At 42.6% G+C, this 19,571-nt stretch overlaps 1 protein-coding gene across 1 annotated transcript in view; it reads left to right on the forward strand.

Annotated features, from left to right (window-relative positions):
- LOC140228686 (WD repeat and FYVE domain-containing protein 3-like) overlaps positions 1–19,571 on the forward strand; it is a 94,411-nt gene that overhangs the window by 35,280 nt on the left and 39,560 nt on the right. Inside the window, exons 15-33 of the mRNA XM_072308950.1 lie at positions 1,065–1,151; positions 1,680–1,977; positions 2,704–2,918; positions 3,863–4,275; positions 4,943–5,164; positions 5,938–6,119; positions 9,227–9,455; positions 10,108–10,259; positions 10,746–10,857; positions 11,488–11,678; positions 12,384–12,536; positions 12,999–13,234; positions 14,294–14,409; positions 15,166–15,292; positions 15,772–15,989; positions 16,546–16,733; positions 17,380–17,514; positions 18,165–18,341; positions 19,216–19,263. Of these exons, the coding sequence (XP_072165051.1) occupies positions 1,065–1,151; positions 1,680–1,977; positions 2,704–2,918; positions 3,863–4,275; positions 4,943–5,164; positions 5,938–6,119; positions 9,227–9,455; positions 10,108–10,259; positions 10,746–10,857; positions 11,488–11,678; positions 12,384–12,536; positions 12,999–13,234; positions 14,294–14,409; positions 15,166–15,292; positions 15,772–15,989; positions 16,546–16,733; positions 17,380–17,514; positions 18,165–18,341; positions 19,216–19,263 (3,499 nt within the window). The remainder of the gene's footprint in view (positions 1–1,064; positions 1,152–1,679; positions 1,978–2,703; positions 2,919–3,862; positions 4,276–4,942; positions 5,165–5,937; positions 6,120–9,226; positions 9,456–10,107; positions 10,260–10,745; positions 10,858–11,487; positions 11,679–12,383; positions 12,537–12,998; positions 13,235–14,293; positions 14,410–15,165; positions 15,293–15,771; positions 15,990–16,545; positions 16,734–17,379; positions 17,515–18,164; positions 18,342–19,215; positions 19,264–19,571) is intronic.

Below are 19,571 nucleotides of genomic sequence, written 5' to 3' on the forward strand. Positions count from 1 at the left end.
CATGCACCACTGGCACTGTCCCATAAGCCCTGTATTGCCAGTGGTGCATGTAGTAGTCTTGATGCAGACTCCTTTATGACCAACAAGGGTTTGTGCCTGGAAACTACATCCCCTCCTCCTCAGGAACGTCCCTGCCTCGACACTTGGGGACACTGTTGAGATTTGCATTGTTGTATGTGTGTGTGTGTGTGTGTGTGTGTGTGTGTATTTGTGTTTATGTGAGAGAGTTGTCACATGTTCAGTTGTGACCTCGCTTGGTGCATGGCGTGATCTGAAGAGAGTTTAGATAGAAACTTTTGAAAGAAGCTAACTGAAATGTGATGATAAGTGTCCTCTATCAAGTGGGAAGTTCAACAGATACACTCGTATACTTGCCCATCGCTGGTACTCAAAAGCTTCCAGCATTCAAACAATGGTTTAGAAACTCAAAACCTAGAGCTGTATGAATATCTTGTACATGCCTCTAATTACCATGTATGTTAGAGTATATCATGTGTATCGAAGGTCACTTTATGCTGACATTGTCCAGTGTGCCCACATTTTAGGAATATATACAGCAGATTTTCCCTCTTATTGCTACATTAAAGTTGATACAGTTGTACCCTTATTATGTACAGTGATAACATGTGGAAATATGTAGTCTGCTTACAATCTCGAGTTTGTAAAATATTACTCTTGCTATGACATAATTTCAGAGCTTTGCATTACTTGTTTTATATGCCTGTTGATGATTATGGTTTTTAATATTATATTGTTTTAAAGCACCAATGCCATCCAGTCTTTCCCCATTAAATTAGGCTTCCATCTCTACTAGTGGTGTTAATGTGCGAGATTTCTCATGATTGCAGCAAAGACATGTGCAAAGAATGTGAGGATCAGTTGTCAAAGTCAAAGAATAATTACTGAAAACTTGTGATTAATTTTATAGGTTTTACATGACAACATCTCATATGATTTTGCGTTGCAAATCAGCAATGTGTGGTGAAAGGCTATTGTTTTAATGTATACATTGTAGCAGATTGTGCACTTAAAGACACATTTTTGTGGGCCCTTATCCTCTGCAGAAATAAAGATGCAATACCTACGTCGCTTCATTCGGCATGTTTACTGCTGAGATGCGTCTATGATGTGACCATAGATGCATACGGGAGGTAAGAGTCAGTACATATTGGCCCTTCACCAAACAAGTTACTTTATTCCAGTGTTTGCTCATCAGTTTGCCTCGTGTATGTATTCATGTGAACATTTAGGGCAAAATTCTCTATGTATACGTTGTATACTAAATTTTTTCAATCTAGACAAAAATATGCACAAAACTGTAAGTTCTGTAACTGATTTATGCGCCGCCAGTAACATGTTTTGATCTATGAATGATACCGAGGGTCAGTCAGATTTCAGAAGTTTGTCGTCAGCCTTTCTTATCTGCCCATTTAGATACTTTTCAATGTGCCAAGGAGCACAATTCTTTGTCATTGTTTGGCATCAAACTTCTTGGTGGTCATATCTGTCCAAATGTAGGGTCTGGACATTATTCACGTAAGGCAATGCTTGGTTTTAAAAACAATGTTGGATGCCTAAGTCAGTACTTGAAGTTTTAGACACTGTGCCATTGACACAAGTTATGTAGTAGTGTTGGCCACAATTCCATCTGTACTCTTCTCTCTCACTTTGCCTAACAGCAAATCTGCCGAGACGCCCATTAACTCCCCTGCCATGAGTCGACACGTCCACGACGCCATCACCCCTCTGCCTACCTCTCCCCCGTCCCCCAGGCATCCCCTCTCCGCCCCGACTACGCCCTGCTCCGCATCGCCGGTGCCGGGCAAGTCGCCACGCGGCTCGGTGGGGCGGCTCTCCGGTGTTGGGTGGGGCCAGGGGGCCCCCATGCCCACCCACCCGACGATCGTCCATCCCGGCGCCGTGCTGTCCCTCATGGATCTACTACCGTCCATCATCAGGCCTGACTGCAATGAGAAGGTGAGGAAAGCTTGGTCGGAAGAGTGACAGAAGGATGAGAGAAGTGGAAGAGAATGAGTAGGAAGGATATTAGAGAGGAAGAGATAGCCTGAAAACAAAGATGATGCTAGTACTGAAGGAGAAGAGGAGAAAGTGAATGGATGAGATTTGTTTGAATAATGAAAGGATGAAGTATAGCTGTGATTTGTTGCATACAACTGAGGGTTATAATCATGAGTGTCCAGTGCAGCTGGATTTGGTAAATCTGTTATCATGTATATAGAAAATGATGATGGACAGACCAGAACTTCTTTGCTTCATTTCACGACCTGCCTCAACTTGCCAAACAAGTGAGGGTTATAATTGTGAGTGTCCTGTGCAGCTGGATTTGGTAAATCTGTTATCATGGATATAGCAAACAATGATGGACATGACTAGAACTTCTTTGCTTCATTTCACGACCTGCCTCAACTTCCCAAACAACCAAGGGTCATATTCGTGAGTGTCATGTGTCGTAGGATTTCGTAAATCTCTTATTATGTATGTAGCAAATGGTGACAGGTATGACCAGAACTTCTTTGCTTCATTTCATGACCTGCCTCAACTTGTCATACAATTGAGGGTTATAATCGTGAATGTCCTGTAGTTGGATTTGGTGAATCTATTATGTATGGAGCAATTGATGACAGATATGACCAGAACTTGGCGTCATTTCACAAACTGCCCCCCCCTACGGTCACTGCCCAGGTCATCCTGGCGCTCCAGACACACCTGGTGGACGTCATCCAGGACCTGGTCAAGAGCGAGCGCAACCAGCAGATCATGTGCGAGGCGGGGCTGCCGCAGCGCCTGCTACAGATCGGCTCGGCCGCCCTCTCCAAGGAGGACCACCCGCTGCACATGCCGCTGCAGCACATGCTGGAGCGGCTGGCCTCCCAGGCCCTGGAGCCCAAAGATCTGAGGTATGATTGATCCTCTCCCACTCCCTCCTCCTCCACTCCCCCCTTCTCCACTCCACCTTCCCCCCTAACCCTCCTCCATCCTCTTAACCCATAGAAGACGAGTCCCGAGTATACTTAGGCAGGTGTCTATGGGAAATGCGTGTTGTAGCAAAAACAGTCTGTCCTCAATGGGTTTTAAGAAAAAAAAGCCACAAAAACAGTAACAAAAAACCACTCCCCCTCCTTTTTCATCTTAAAAAACCAAAAAAAAAAAAACGACAAGTAGAGATACCAGTTTTTAAGCTGCAGCTTGAATTTTGTCTAGCCCTGTGAACATCAATTTTCTGGCCCCAGCACGTGCAAAATTTGCTCTTTGCAGGTGATTTTGCACAAGTGGCACCTTGAACAGTCAATTATTTGATGCACTTGGTACCTGTGATAAATTCCATGTATTGTTATTACTACTATCAATATTGTCATGCCCCGTCTGTCGTGCATACTCACTGGCCTTTCTGTGAGAAGCAAAGAGGGAAAGGTAACATCCAAAGTATATTCTTTGCCATATTTGAAAATTATTGGTATCATTATGTTTTTGTTTTTTTTTTTATAATTCAAGTCATTTGTGTATCCACGTCGTCTGCTTGGCTTTTGTAGTTGTTTTTAAGTGTGAGACTTAATATGTATTTATATGTATGGCAGCAACCACAGTATAACATTAATGGAAGCTATGGAGTAATGATTGTAAAGATTTGATGTGCTGTGTAAAAAGTCTTGAATTATTTTATTGTGCTGTGTAAAAAGTCTTGAATAATTTGATTGTGCTGTATTGCCTATGGAACCCAAGACTTTTCACTGTTGACAACATATCTTGCTGCAGTCCAAAAACAAACCACTTTCAACATTCTTGTAAGACAGCCTATTTAATGCTGCCTTTCCTACTGCATCTATTTGATATAATCCAACAGAGACTTTCTACGGCTGGGATCCCCACTGAATTGCCGCCCTCTAGAGGGGAACGAGGACCAAGACGCGTCCGAGGACGGAAGCCCCACCAAGTCGGTGGAATCGCAGATGTCCACCACGGTCAGTCCGCAGACGCCGAACTTGGCTGCAGGCAACTCCACGTCAGCCCCGGCACAGGGTCAGGAGGTGCCCCTCACGCGGGTGAAGTGCCTCGTCTCCATGACGACGCCAAGAGACGTCCGGCTGGCCACCAGCTCCCTCACACCCGCGTTCGTGGAGTTTGACATGAGCGGGGAAGGGTGCGGTTGCCTGTATCTGCCCAGCATCGCCCCTCAGATTTCCCCCACCCAGAGCGTGGTATCGGTGGGAATGGCCAGCGGGGGTGATGGTACCATATCAAGCGGAATAGGATCAGGTAAGGTCTTTGGGTCATGATCCCCCACCATTTCAAAAAGTAAACTGCATGTAAATGTATGTGAAACAAATGTATTTTAGTTGTCTCCAGTGTTTGCAGCTTTCAATATGTCTTGTGGTGGTAGCTCCTATTCTCGAGGGATCCAGGGATTCGGGTCATTCTTGAAGTGAATTGAAATTATCACTGACAATCAATATGTTGTGGTTCTTTGCCATTATTTGTTGGTGGCATGTGGTGAGGCAGTTTTCTATGAAGTGAAAGCAGATCAGAGGCATAAGCCCACCCCTGATGCATCCTGGTTGCAGTGTGAGCTGATTGGTTATGAAGAGTAGACCATTTACCAGAGAAAGTTTGTGTAAATTTGGTGCATGTACATGCAAAGCATACCACCTCATGAATTAGTTGATTTATTAGGCTTATTTGTTCTCGTTGTATGTACGTATTTTTCACATTTTTCACTTTTAATATTGAAGGTTTGGTTTCTTGTGATGTTCTGTACAAATAACACACAGTGTTACTTGAATCAAATTCTTCCTAAAGATGAGAGTGATTAGCTGTCGGAACACTGATATCAAACTGACACGAAGTAATACCTCCTTTGATTCTAACAATGGGCGCAATTGATTTAGGCTACATCTTTCCCCTCATATCAACCACCCCACCACAGGAGAGCGACTGTTCCCGCCGCAGTCAGGGTTGTCGTTCTGCGTCTGGTTCTGCGTTGACCGCTACGGGACCTCCGAGACGGACATGCACCCCATCCGACTGCTGACTATCGTGCGTAGCGCGGGGATCAGCGACGCCCACCTGGCCTGCTTTAGCATCGGCATCACGGCCCACGACAGGAACCTCGTCATCAGCACTGCAGAGGATCCGTTCCCCAAGCCAGGTTCGACTCCTCTGTCTCCAGGCTCTCATCTTCTTAACTCTTTCTTCTCTTCCTCATGAAATGTTTAGGAACATGTACAGTATGTCCCAACAAAAATTACAATCAATGTTCGCATTGATAGCTTAAGATATGCTTGAACTGTCTAAATGCTACTTGAGGGTCTTAAAATATAACACCTTGGCTATATTATGCAGAAAACCCCATTCAGTTTGGTTAAGTGGTCACAGAGAAATGTGGATTGTTGTAAAGCATGTCATGGCTCTGATTCTTCCAAGTTTAGCGCTTGGATGCTTCTGGAACTGCATAGTATTTGAACACAATGGACAGAACTTGGAGGGAAGGGATTCTTGACATGCTCGACAAAACTCCTCATTTCTCTTTGACCAGTGAAGCAAATCGGATGGGGTTTTCTGTAAGATGTGGGTAGTAAGCTATTGTTTCATACCCTGAAATTGTATTTGGATTGAATCAGCATTTCTAAAGTTTCATAGCGGAGGGTACCGTTGTAATTTTTTTTTTGGACATACAGTACTGTACGGACATACAGTACTGTACATGGGAGTGCAGTATGGCAGTGCAGTAAATGTTTGGTGTGTACCAAATTTTTAACTCCAATCAACATGCATTGGTGCATTCTAATTCCTTTGATAAATGTACTTACAGACTCTGTTATCTTCCTTCTCATAAATCTGATAGGTGCCCCCCCCCCCCTTTTTCCAAATGATCCTAAAGGATTTAGAGACTTGCTTGCCCTGGCATTTTTCACCTCACAGGGTCAGCGGATGCTTCAGAGCTCCCCACCACCAATCACGCGTCGGCGGGCGTCAAGCTGTGGATCCCTGAGCTGGCCCAGGAGGGCATGTGGCACCACCTGGCCATCACCTTTAACAAGGCCGTCATGAGGAACTGCTCGGCGACGGTCTTTGTTGACGGGGTGCAGCTCTCCCCACGGAAGGTATGGTGCACATGCTCCTTTTGATGATGTTCCATCCCCCCCCCCACCCCCCCCCCACCCCCACCATGAAAAAGGATGGATGGGGCGTATGGAATATCTATGACGAATATCATTGTAATGTCCCAACTATGGGCAATGACTTTTCTGTAAACTGTGATATCAATTTACCAGTACTATCTTGGGTGCACCAGGTGGGTTGGGGAGGATGGCCTGAGGGCCCAAGTCACTTAGTTAGCTCTTTGAGACCTGAGGTGCCCAACTTGGGGCACCATAACTCTTCATTGTATGTCCTGATTTTGTATTATGTGAGATTGAAAGCAGAATGAATGATAGTACTATAATAATAATAATGATTTATTTATTTATTTATTTATTCAGTTTTCTTTACCCAGGGTAGCCCCATCAGTGGTTTAAACACTGTTATCCCAGGGGGCCCTGCAACAGAATGACAAACTATAACAGTTCAACAAACACAAAATAACAAATCAGGGACATTCCTTTTTACATCATAACATCAACACAATATCAATACTCTATATAAATGAAGAAATGCAAAGTTAATCCTTGACGATAATAATACACAAACTCATGTTATTTGAGAAAGAAAATAATACCTTAACATTATACAGGAATATCAAAAATACCCGAATTCTACCCCAAGTGAGATATGTATGCTCTTACGAACGCTTGAAGAGAGGTGGCGTTTCGGACTTCAGCGGGGAGCCGATTCCAAATACATGATGCATAGTGTGAAAACGATTTTTTTCCGGCTTGAGTTTTAACATGTGGAATTATGAGACCATTATAACTTGTGTTTCGCGTACGATATGAATGTATGTTACCAAGAGGCGTGATGAGTTCTTGCACATATTCGGGCATGTTGCCATGAAGTGTCTTAAAGACTGCTTTACAAGTGTTCAAACGCCACCTCTCTTCAAGCGTCATCCAACGTAACCTTCTAAGCACCTGATTGGTTGGCACTGTGTGATCCACTCTCCTTATCACTCTGGCCATTTTCTTGTGTTGTTTGATAAGCACATCTTTAAGGGTTTGTGAGCAGTTTGACCATGCACAGGAGCAATAATCAAAATACGGTAGGATTAATGAGTTTGCCAGGATTTTAGCGCTACTTTCGGTTAGGTACTTCCGCAGGCGTCTCAGCAATGCTAGTCGTGTGGCAATTTTTTTACAACATTCTTCAACTTGCTTTTGCCATCTCATTGATTCATCCATCCAAACTCCTAGGTACTTATATTCCCTCACTCTATCCAATTCATTACCATCGATTTCAAGTTTCAGCCGATCAGCAGATAGCAGTTTTCTTGATGTTCCTATCACCATGTACTGAGTTTTCTTAACATTCAACGTCAAACAATTTTGTCTCAACCACCGGTTTACATTGTACAATTCAGTATTCAGCACGGTTTCAATCTCCTGGGCATCATTTCCACTGTAAAACAGAACTGTGTCATCTGCATATAACATTACTTCACACTTATTTACTGAATTGGGGAGATCATTTAACATAACTGAAAACAGAAGTGGCCCAAGTATCGAACCTTGGGGGACACCCACACATACACTAATACTTTCCGACAAAACCCCCTTTAATGAGGTGCGCTGTGTACGCCCACTGAGATATGAATGGAACCATCTCAATGCATTTCCCCTGACACCGTACATACATAGCTTTCCCAGTAAAAGTTCATGGTCTACTGAGTCAAAGGCTTTCTTCAAGTCCAAATACACCACTCCAGTTAGTTTACCACGATCCGTGTGCCTGTACAAAAAATCACTGAAGTATGTAAGTACTGTATCAGTCGAGTGGTTTTTTCTGAATCCAGATTGTTCTTTCACAAGAAGGTTGTTATCAGTAAAAAAGTTGTGCAGCTGGTTGTGGACTAGTCTTTCAAAAATCTTCATGACTGCCGATATTACGGAGATAGGGCGATAATTGTTCGGATCGTGTTTGTCTCCGCCCTTGTGGATTGGGGTGACCTTAGCCTCCTTCCACTCGTTAGGAATAACTCCAGTTACAAGAGAGAGGTTAAAAAATCTCGTCAAGTGTACATGAATAACTGGTGCTGCTATTTTCAACAATCTCAAATCTATCCCATCAATTCCAGAGGCTTTCTTTATATCAAGCTTATTCATAAGTTCTAACACATCATTCAACTCTATATCATCAAAGTTAAAGACACTCCCATGGTGGATTTTGACTGTACCGGTATCACCTCTCCTCTGTACATTATGATCACACGTTGACATAGCACCAAAAGAAGCAAATATTTCATTCAGTTCATTTACCATTTGAATGGAATCATACACATGTTCTCCTTTAATCCTGAGACTTTCCACAGATGACCTACTCTTGGTTCCAGTAAGACCCTTTAAAATCTTCCATAACTGAGCAGAGTTCCTCCTATTTGCAACAATGTTAGACACATAATAATCTTTCTTCAATGTAAACCGAAAGTTATTGACATGATTTCTGCATACACGATAGGCTTTCCAATCTGCAGTCAGACCACTACGTTCCGCTTTACGCTTCAATCTGTCACGCTGATGTGACAATGACACATATTCATTGTTCACCCACTGTGTTTTCTTCCCTCTCATTCTCATTGTGACAACAGGAGCATGTTTGTTACAAATTGCCAAGAATGTTCGTTTCCATAGGTTCCATTGACTGTCTATATCTAGCTGTGTTTCAGAACAGTTACGTAATAATTGGGAATTTTCAAGATCATGCAAAAAAGATTGTGCATCAAATCGTTTGAAACAACGAAAAGTAATCATTTTCGACTGCATTTTGGGCCGATAGAGCTTCCGTACTACATACACCAAATTATGATCACTGATGGTCTCAGATATGACCTTATGCTATGATAATAATAATGATGATGATGATGATGATGATGATGATGGTGATGATGGTGATGATGGTGATGATGATGATGATGATGTTTGATGTCATTGTAGAGACCCTTGACTTGCAAAAAAAAAATCATGTATTTAACAATATCATTCTAAATATCTATCCAGTATGCAGCCATTATATTCCAGACTGATTTTTGTTTCATGTTTGGCATCCCTGGCCAATTCAGATGCCGTACATTCAAGCCAACCCTGGAGGCTCGACCCCCAACCCTGCCGGCCTCACCACGATATACGCCTACATCGGCACGCCCCCGTCCCTCAAGGCCCCCTCCAGGTTGCTATGGAGACTGGGCCCCACCCACCTATTTGAGGAGACCCTGCAGCCGAGCACAGTGATGGCGCTCTTCCAGCTGGGTCCGACGTACGTGGGCAGCTTCCAGGCACCTAGACAAGAAGGTGTGTATGCATAGTGGGAGCCCTTCTACCAGAATAATACAGCTCATCATCAGTCAACTTTTATTCATTTCAAGGCATTTGTGTTTTTTTTTTGTTTTGTTTTTTTTTTTGCAGATGTTTTATCTGATTCTTTGCATGGATTGATATAGCCACAGGGTAAGACTTCAACAAGTTCTCTGGCATTCATAGGTGACTTTTGAAAATGGCTTAGAATGTGCTGCCAGAGCCAGGGCCTCCAGATTCACAACTGCCATTGTACTGTGAAAGTTTGTTCACACTGTTTAATTGTGTACATTCATCACCTTCAAGGGCCTAGGATGAAGTCTGAGTCTTGAGTCAAGTGTGAGGGATGGCCAGTTGTTTTGTTTTGTCTTCATTTGTATAAAATCATATGGCAGGTAGCAAAATGACTTTACAACATCTATAGTGACATCACTTTAATGGCAGACATTCAGTGTTTGTTTGTTTGTTTTTCTTTCTTTCTTTTTCAATGCCAGATGTGGTTTAATTCTCCCACTTTACTTTGCCTCTTTAATAAGAAGGTGAGAGCTCCAAATAATTTCCTTGCAGTCAGATAGAGAGGTAGATTGCTTTCCATGGCCCAGTATTACCTTCCATCATATCTTTCTTTCTTTTTTCTTGCAACAACCAGAGCTCAGCCAAGCCAAAGTGGACCTCAATGCAATAGTCATTCCGGAGGAGAAGATCGTCTTTGGTCTGCACGCCCACGCCCTCTCCGTGCTCACCGTCTCCAAGATACGCAAGGCGTTCAACAAAGTGGACAGCAAGGCTGTTGCCAAGCAGGTGAGTCAAGTCTTTCAGTCCTTCCAATTTGAGGACCATTTTCTGATACACTACTGATGTTGTTATTGTTGTTGTTGTTGTTGTTGTTGTTGTTGTTGTTGTTGTTGTTGCAGCCTGAAGTGGTACGCTCTTCTATGAAAGGAAGTTCATGTGAACTATTGATTTTGACCTTTGGCATTGATCATGAACACCAAAGATGCTGAGCAGATGAGTCAAGTTTTTGGTGTTTCCAGTTTGGGGATTGATGTTGCTGTCATATTTACTTTTTGTGGATAGTCCCAAGGGTTTCAGTTTGAAGAAGTTCCTCAGGAATTTTATAAGAGAATATTGATTTTGACCATACAACACCAATTTTGAAAGGATCTGGAAGTTGTTGCAGATTTTAACAGCTAAGCAGACAAAAATGTCTGTAGGCATACTGACATTTATATGTTCTTTTTCAGCACAGTTTGTAATATTTCTTTACTCTTTGTCTGTTGTTTACAGTTGGGCTTATCGGGACATGATAATGCCACACCCATCAGGATATTACACAACTCAGCAGGTCACTTGACCGGGCCGGGCCGGTCATTCGGAGCAGTACTCATGGGGGAAATAGGTAAGACGACTGGTAGCTTATATGATATCAAACCTGTATGGCTGAAACAGACCAAGAATTTTTTTTTTTCTTCAGTTGTTAGGAGCTTTGTAAGGTCATTTATTGTAGACATGCTCTATGTCAATCAGTCAAGTGCAAAGTTTCTCAAAGAATGAACTGGTTTGAAATTGTTGGGTGGGAAAAGAGTTGGAGAGAGATTATCAGCTCTCATAGGGAAAAGCGAATTAGGAAGTGATGATTTACACTGACTAGGCTTAGATTAAGCAAATTATTAATTATAATGCATGCTAGTCATCCATTTTTTCCTCAATATATTACTAGAATCAAAGAGCTATGTACTGATGTGGCTATCAAAAATTTTATGTTTTGATATTTTTTTTTTTTGATATTCACAGGAATACATGTATGAATTTACACATCTCTGCACTCTTTTTTCAAATGGTCAATTTTATTCGTTGGTAGCGGCTTTATAAGATAAATCCAAATTTCAGCAAAAACTACACTGTACAAGTTTGATATTATGTGATTTGTTATTCTTAAAGCTTTGATGATCTATATGTGATATTATAAGTAGGTAATTACTTGCCACTTCCTGTAAAGCCAAGACAATATGATTTGATCTCTACACAGGGGTTAGGACCTTTTGCCCAAAGCCAGTCGCCAGAACTCTTGCCAATATCGGGGGCTCTGCCCCGCTGCTTGGGCTGATTGCCATGGCAACGGACGTGGAGGGCCTGTACGCCGCAGTGAAGGCTCTTGTGTGCGTCATCAAGAACAACAGTCCGGCCATCGAAGAGATGCAGCGCTCCCAGGGATACCAGGTGAGGATGTCGTCCTAAGGCCCAGCTTTTTAACCCCATAGGCTCTGAGATGTTGCAATTTCCCATAGGATCAATTGTTTCCAAAAACAACAGGTTTACTATCACCTAACCAATGTTGAAGTTAGTATTGTTTCATGAACTAATCTGCTCTAACAAAGCTACATGTAGGTACCTGTACTTGTAGTTTCATGTATCTTTTTTTTTTTTTTTTTTAGCTATAAGATTTATCATGCCTGTAAATCTTCGTATCCGGGCAATTACCCCCGGAGGGCAATTACCCCCCGGCCAAATACTGGTTAGTGGTAAGGTAAGATTAAAGATTAGGGTTAGGGTTAGGTTTAGGGTTAGGAGTTTGGGTTAGGGTTAGGGTTAGGTTCAGGATTAGAATTAGGATTAGGGCCAGGGGAAGGATGCGGGGTAATTGCCCAGGGGGTAATTGCCCTAGACCCGTAAATCTTATGTACTGCACATCACAAGAAAGCAAAAATTTTGCATTATGCCTTTGCTCTGAACATTTTTATGAGGCACGCCCACCCCAAAAGCAAGTCTTCATCTATTCCAAATTAGTTGTCCTACTGCAAACCACTCATATAAGATGTCCTCAAAATTAGTTGGGGAATCTTGTGTTTCTGTAGGTACTCCCATCAAACTTTTTAAAGTGGTGAAACTTATCAAGATGTTCCAACTTCCCTTGCACTTCTGCAGATACTTGCCTACCTTCTGAAGAAGAAGAAGCACCTGCTGAACAGCCACATCCTCCACCTCACCTTCTCGCTCGTCGGGACGATAGACAGTGGGAGGGAATCTACCGTCATTCCGCACCACACGGCGTTTGAAGACCTCCTCTGTGACCTTGAGGTAACAAATGATATTTTTGTTATACTACTCTGCTAGAAAATGCATGTTGTTTCCTTTTGTTTCTAAAACAGTAGTTCTAGTCACAACAATTTTTAAACAATGTTTGTTATTTTTGTCAGAGCATTCAAAAAAAGAATCTTTCTACTTTGCTCAACTGTTTTGCAAAATCCTTCCACTTCACAGAGAATATCATTTTTTGGTGCATTGTATTCATCTTCATGCTGAAGTGCACTAACGTTTTGATGCAAGAGTTAATGAGAAGAAAGCAAATATTGTGTGATTTTATGTAAGAAAAGGTGCTAGTGATTACAATCCTTTACTATTCATCATAATGTGTGTCCTCTGTGAGATGACTGTTCCTTATTACAACAACAAAAAATTAAAAATAAAAATCCACTGATTTTGAGCATAAGTTACCCTGCACCACTGTTTTCCTCACACTGTTTTGCTGCCCCCCTCCAGATCTGGCACAATGCCCCCAGCGAGCTCCAGCGCTCTCTCTACGAACACTTCCTGGAACTGCTGACAGACTCCAGCGAGGCGGAGAAGAACCGGCGTCTCCTGCGCCAGCTGCAGATGGTCTCCCGCCTCCTCCTCATGCTCCAGGACAGCTCCCTGAGCTGCGGCACCGTCAAGGCCATCGCCAACGTTCTGGGCGTCCTGCTCCAGGGGGTGCCCATCCCGACAGACCTCCTCCTGTAAGACCCTGTCTCCCTTAGATGGATTGATAGATAGATTGATAGATAGATAGATAGATAGATAGATAGATAGATAGATGTATATAGATAGGTAGATAGATAAATTAATAGATAAACGGATTGATAGATAGATACACTGTAGATAGATAGATAAATAGATGGATAGATCGATTGATTGATAGAAAGAAAGCGATAGATAAATAGGGAGATAAATAGATGGGGAGACATATAGACAGATAAATAGATAGATAGAGATAGATAGTGTAGGTAAATGAACATATAGATTGGTAGCTAGAAAAATAGATAGATAAATAGGTAGATAGATAAACAGATAAATGTAGATAGATATATCGGGAGATAAATGGTGAGAGGAATAGATTGATAAATAGATAGATAGATTGATAGATACACTGTAGATAGGGAGATAGATAGATAAATAGATGGATAGATTGATAGAAAGATAGATAGATAGAGAGAGAGAGAGAGAGAGAGAGAGAGAGGGAGAGAGATTGTCTGGGTGTCCTGCACCAGGGGGTGCCCATCCGGACAGACCTCCCTCCCTCTCTCCCCTCCCGCTTCTCTCCCGCAATGCCTGTAGTTCTGAATCCTGTTAGCCTTGTGAGAAGGCGTCTGTGATATAATGATTATTCACGTAATCCATATAAATGGTGCTTGCCAGCACATCCACCTGATAGCAAGCCTGGTGTTTTGCAATATTAATTGAAAAAATTTGTTAATACATTCGATGCAAAATAATGAAATGGATGCTTCCCCAAGTATCAAATGACAGACCATTCTGGTCATCTGGTCCATGCAAGTTCAATTTTTGTTTGAACGTGATTGCTATTAAAGTTCTGTGAATTGTTACATATGGCAAGCTTGTGCATTATGTTGCTTTGAAAATGACTGAAGTAACTTAGAAGAAGGAAAGGTCATTTGTGCCAATGTGCACAAAAGCAAACTCCTAACTTGCTTATTTACTTACGGGTATGAGTGCTGTTTTAAAAGGGGTCAGTGTTGATGCATGTTCATGTGTTTCTTTGGTTATCTTGCCTCCAGCTTTGGCCAGTTTCTAGCTTCCACCTTGCCCACGGTGGACGAGAAGACCATCACCCCGGTGGAGCTCCAAGAATGGTCCACCTGCGAGTCCGAGCCATCTCTCAAGAGCTGGAAAGGTATGTAGAGGAAGCCGTGTCTGGTATCTGCAGTTACTGTGTTCAGGACCAACCCCGAGTGGTCTTGGACCGGTATTTAAAATATGTGTTGTAACAAAACAACACACTTTATGGTCTTCAATGATTTGGCTTAAATTCTTGACATTAACATGCCTTGGCCTAAATTCTTGACTTGAACATGACTTGGCTTAAATTCTCAACTTTAACATGACTAGAGATTGAAATAACATACCCTATGCTATTGGTGTTATGCACTTTAATCTTCTCAACCTTTGTTATGACAATCTCAAAGCTTGCCTAATGATTGCTCTGGGATTAACCGTCAGACCATGCATCACAATAAATGAATACAAATTAGAATTCCAGCAAACACAAACTTTGAATTCTTTTTTTTTAAATTAAGTATTTTAGCCAGATACTGTTCCATCCCATCTTCAAGAAGTCATCCAGACTTCATCACCCCAGCAAGGAACTCTCCACAAACTTCAAGTAAAGTCCCACCCAGTCATTCTGCTGTTGGAGACTCATTTCTGTGGTGTCTACTCCTTCTTACTCTTTGCAACACCATCTTATTCTTTAAACAATCTGCTTAAGATCATCTTTCGGGGTTTGTTGATACACTTGAAAGACAGAAACATGTTCTCAAAAATTATATATGTTTGCTCCTTGGAGTTTAAACATCATATCTAAAGTTTTGCTGTTATTTTTTTTTTCTCTTCGATTCATCACCTCTCCTATCCACCAACCTCCCTCCAGACTCCGACAGCATGTCAGATGACACGACCTCCCTGGTTTCAGCGCACACTGTGTGTCTGAGAAACACCTTGCTGGAGACCCTCTTCAGGCTTCTCTTCTACGCCAACTCTGGCAGCATCAGTACTCCGTGAGTGTTCCCCATTTTGGTGTGAGCTGTTGTGCTTTGAGCAGATGAAAACAAAGTCTGTTGCATCAACATGTGTTTGTTTTGTCTTTTATCAAGACAGCTGATTCTTTTGCATTTCTAATTTGAACTTTAAAGCCATTTTTCAACAGCGTTTCCGGTTTGGAAAATCTGAACTGCCTGGTTCTACCAGCAATCATTGACACTGACATTGTGTGAAAAAAAAAAACCCAAATATAGCTGTGAAAAGGGAAATCCAGTTAGAAAATATTTATTAAATCCACATGAAGGTGAAAATCTGGGAATAAACAGCATTGAATAGAATAAAAACATTATTTTGAAAGGGTTTTCTTTCATGATGACACAGTGTACATGTTCCTAGACACTGAGGCATTGTGATAACTGACAACATGGTTTTCAAAATGTATGTATGCTATTACTTTCTCTGATGTCTGAACACTCTCAAACACACACATGAACAGAACCTGTGACGAGGTGCAGCGTGTGCTGGGCTTCGACTGGCTCCTCCTGTTCATGCAGGGCCACCTCCACCCGACGACGGCCATCACCGCCCTCCGCATCCTGGTCGCCATGCTCAACAACCAGACCACGATCAGCCGCTTCCGCGAGGGGGCGTCCGGGGGCAGCTGGCTGGACCAGACGGAGCCGGTGCTGCACAACGGGATGAAAGTCGTGCTCGGTCAGTGCCCACCATTTGCATCTTCTTAAACAGCTTGCCTTGCGGTTATTTCAAGCTACAATGATTGCATTTACTACAGTGACTACCAGACTCCCATTGGATTTGAAGTTGCTCTGCTCCTCATTGCATAAAACTGCAATTATTGGAATTTTTCACTGAAAATTTTATGTTACGCCGCTGACCAGCCCAACAGTTTCTGGATCCCTCCATTATTGGTGATCACACCCACATTTTGGAGCTTTGTCATATTCTGAGTTCCATGCATTGTATAGATCTTAAAAACACTCTATGCCCTTTGTTTATTCTGGGCCCTACCCATATTCCTTGTCCTCTCCACATTCTGGGTCCAGCTTATTCTCGCTGTCCTTCCCATATTATGGGGTCCAACTGCATCCATAGTGATCTTCCTACTCTTGTGGTTCCGCCCACATTATTGCTCCCCCCCCCCCCACCATCACAATTTTGGTCCCACCCACATCCCGAGCCCCCATGCTGCTCATGAGTAATTACAGTCCATCTTCACCTATTTCTTCCCCCTCCCCACCCCTGGGTCCAGGCTTCAACGTGGGCAAGAGCAGCAGAAAGCCCCAGACGCGGGAGATCAACCTGGAGGCATGCATGCAGCCGGGGTTCCTCATGCTGCAGGCCCTGCTGCCCCGCCACGCCAACGTGCCCGAGATCTACTTCCTTCTCATCACCTTGTCCCTGGGACATCCAGCCAAGATCCTGCCAGACAACTGTCAGGTGATTGGACTTTGACAACAACAACAACAACAACAACAAAATCACATGACCACTCTCGCTGTTTTTGATGTAAAATATTTGCCACAATTTCATTCCGACTGTCAGAGAGCATCAAATTATGATGACTTCGTTCTCGGTGTGCTGATCAGCTCAGGTTGGAAAAGAAAATGCAGGAAATTTCATTACATGGCTACTGAGGCAGAAGATATAATGTTTCTTTTCATTGTTTGTTTTTCGTACAGCTATCTGTTTAGCCATAAGAAACGGGTGAATCTGTGGAAAATAGGAGATATAACCAGTATAAGTCTTTCACACCAGAGATTATATTTTGATGAATGAATACAAAAATTTTTCAACCGTGAAGTTTCAACAATTATGCATTAACATCATAATTATAAATGGCACACACACAAATAGACAAAGTTTTGTCATGTCCCATTAAGATTCTGAAATCCTCACAAACTCTGCTGATGACCCACCAAGTTCTTCATCCCTTCAGCAGTTCCTGTTGGTCGTGGGTTAACTTCTCATGTGTAGTAGTACCCAGGACAAGAAACCTTCTTTTTTCTCTCTTTTTTGGTTTATTATTGTGCTGATGTCTGTTTGTTTTTTGCTTTTTTGTCTCCCCCCCCCCCCCCCCCCACAGCTGGACCTGAACTCGATGTGGCAGTACATCTTTGGCGTGCCGGCCAGTCACTCGTCCAGTCCGGCTATCAGCACCAATGTCTGCCCCGACGCTGTCATGATCCTCCTATCTCAGATCAGGGTCATGCTCAACCAGGTGAGAAGCGGGGATCCTCTCACCCCATCCTATCCCATCCCCCAAGTTATTTAGTGAATATTAACTCTGTTTTTAGAGTACCAAAGTTATGATGTCACAGTCTATTTTTACAGCTTAGTGCTGGTTCCAAATAAGATGTTCTTGCACTAGGCTTCAGTCAATGGGTTCAAACTGGGTATGAACATTGTCAGCAACCACTGTGTCTACAGATGTTTTGGCTATTCGAGGTTGAAGAGAACCAGTTTCCATGGTGATGGATGGCTGTGATTTCACACTTTGATACTCTGTAGATGCAGAGCTGCCAAGTTTTCATAATTCTACAGGAGGTGCCCAAAAACTTGAATATCTCCTATTAATCCCGACGAGAGGATATAAAAGCATCCTTGATTTGGGAATTGCTTTTGCACGTTGACATACGTGTACATGTAACTTTATCATCAGCATATTAATAGTACCTCTTCCAAACGTGACATAGTTGAAGATTAATAAAGCCCACTCAGGTGTAAAAATATGCCTCAGTCCAACAACAGCCATGGTGATACTCCGTGAAACTTGTCTCTGTCTCTTGATGTGTTTTGAGGTAATCAGTATGACTCAGTCTCTTTCTCTGTTCCGTCTATGTGTCTGCCGTCCCATCGCGATGCCCTCAGCCCATCCTGGAGGATGATGAACGCGGCTGGTTGCAGGAGTACCCCGTCACTCTCGTGCAGTTCTTGCTCTTTCTCTACCACAACGTCGCCGAGTTCAAGCCGGTCTGCATGAGCGCCCCTTTCCTCAGCGGGCTGGCATCCACGCTTTTCCCCTACCCCGCATCGCAGAGCGACCAGGTATGTCCGGGCTTCAACGTTTTGCCGCATACTCTGTACTAGTGTGTTGTGATGGAATTAGATAATGCTCTCTTTTTTTCTTTTTCCTTATTTTTTTTTAGCTGTGTTGTTCCTGTGAGCTAACACACTCTTTAATCTCATTTGTGCTGTTATGGTTGGACACAATATTTGCAGAAATCACATTGGGAAAAACATAGTTATGCAACTGCTTTTTGTGTGTGGTTGAAAAAGGAAGGAAGAATATGCTATGTATGTCTTCATGCCTTCCACCCCCTTAAATCTTGAATGTAAGAGCAAATTAATATTGTTTTAGTGTAAAAGTTTGGAGATTGTGTTGTGCGCAGTATAATTTAGCTAGTGTGTGGACTCTGAACTAAGATGGTTAAACTGTACAGTGTAACCCTTGTGTTAATCTACACGGCCAACCACTAGGAAGCTTTGAAATGGATGTTCTATGAACTTCAACCCTTTCAACTACAGAAATGTATTTTACTCTGTGTAATTTTTTTGTTCAATTGAATACTGTACCGTGCATGACTGAATCCTCGGCTGTTGTGCGCATGTCTTAGCTCTACGAGATGTCTCAAATATCTCTTTTGCTGTGTATGTTATTCTGCTTGTTATGTCAAAAGCCAGCTTACTTTCATGCAATTTTTTTTGTGCTTGTTTGTTGATATGTATATGTTCTGTTCTCCATGTTGTGCTTTACGTCTGCTTTTCATCGCCTCTGTCATATGTTTTGAGTACTTTCTTTCTCTATTTTCCCGCCCTTCTGCACGTGTATGTAAAAATTCCAAATGCTATGGGCTCCCTCCTACCGTGTAACGTGTACGTGTTTCGTCTGTGGCGCACTTAACCGTAACCCCTCGCGAAGATGGCGAACAGGACGCTGTCGACGATTCAGGAAGATTCCATCGTGCTGGTAGGTGGAGCAGCATCGGTAACGCGTTGACTCTCTTTCCATTGCATGCCAGTGAAAACATCATACCTGTATGTCTTTGTGTTGGTTGTAAATGTGCCCCACAAGAACCTGGTCAGTGCGAAAGAATGGTCATGGCTTCTGCATGTACAGTAGTAGCATTGCACTGCCATCATGGTAAAAAACAAACAAACAAACAAACAAACAAACAAACACAGTGGTGCATTTCAAGGTGTAGAATGTTGTGAAAGCTAAACAGTGTCACTGGCATAATAATAATAATAATAATGAGTATGATGGCTTAATACCTT

The sequence above is a fragment of the Diadema setosum genome, chromosome 5 (assembly GCF_964275005.1).
Source record: "Diadema setosum chromosome 5, eeDiaSeto1, whole genome shotgun sequence".
Classification (NCBI taxonomy): Eukaryota; Metazoa; Echinodermata; class Echinoidea; order Diadematoida; family Diadematidae; genus Diadema; species Diadema setosum.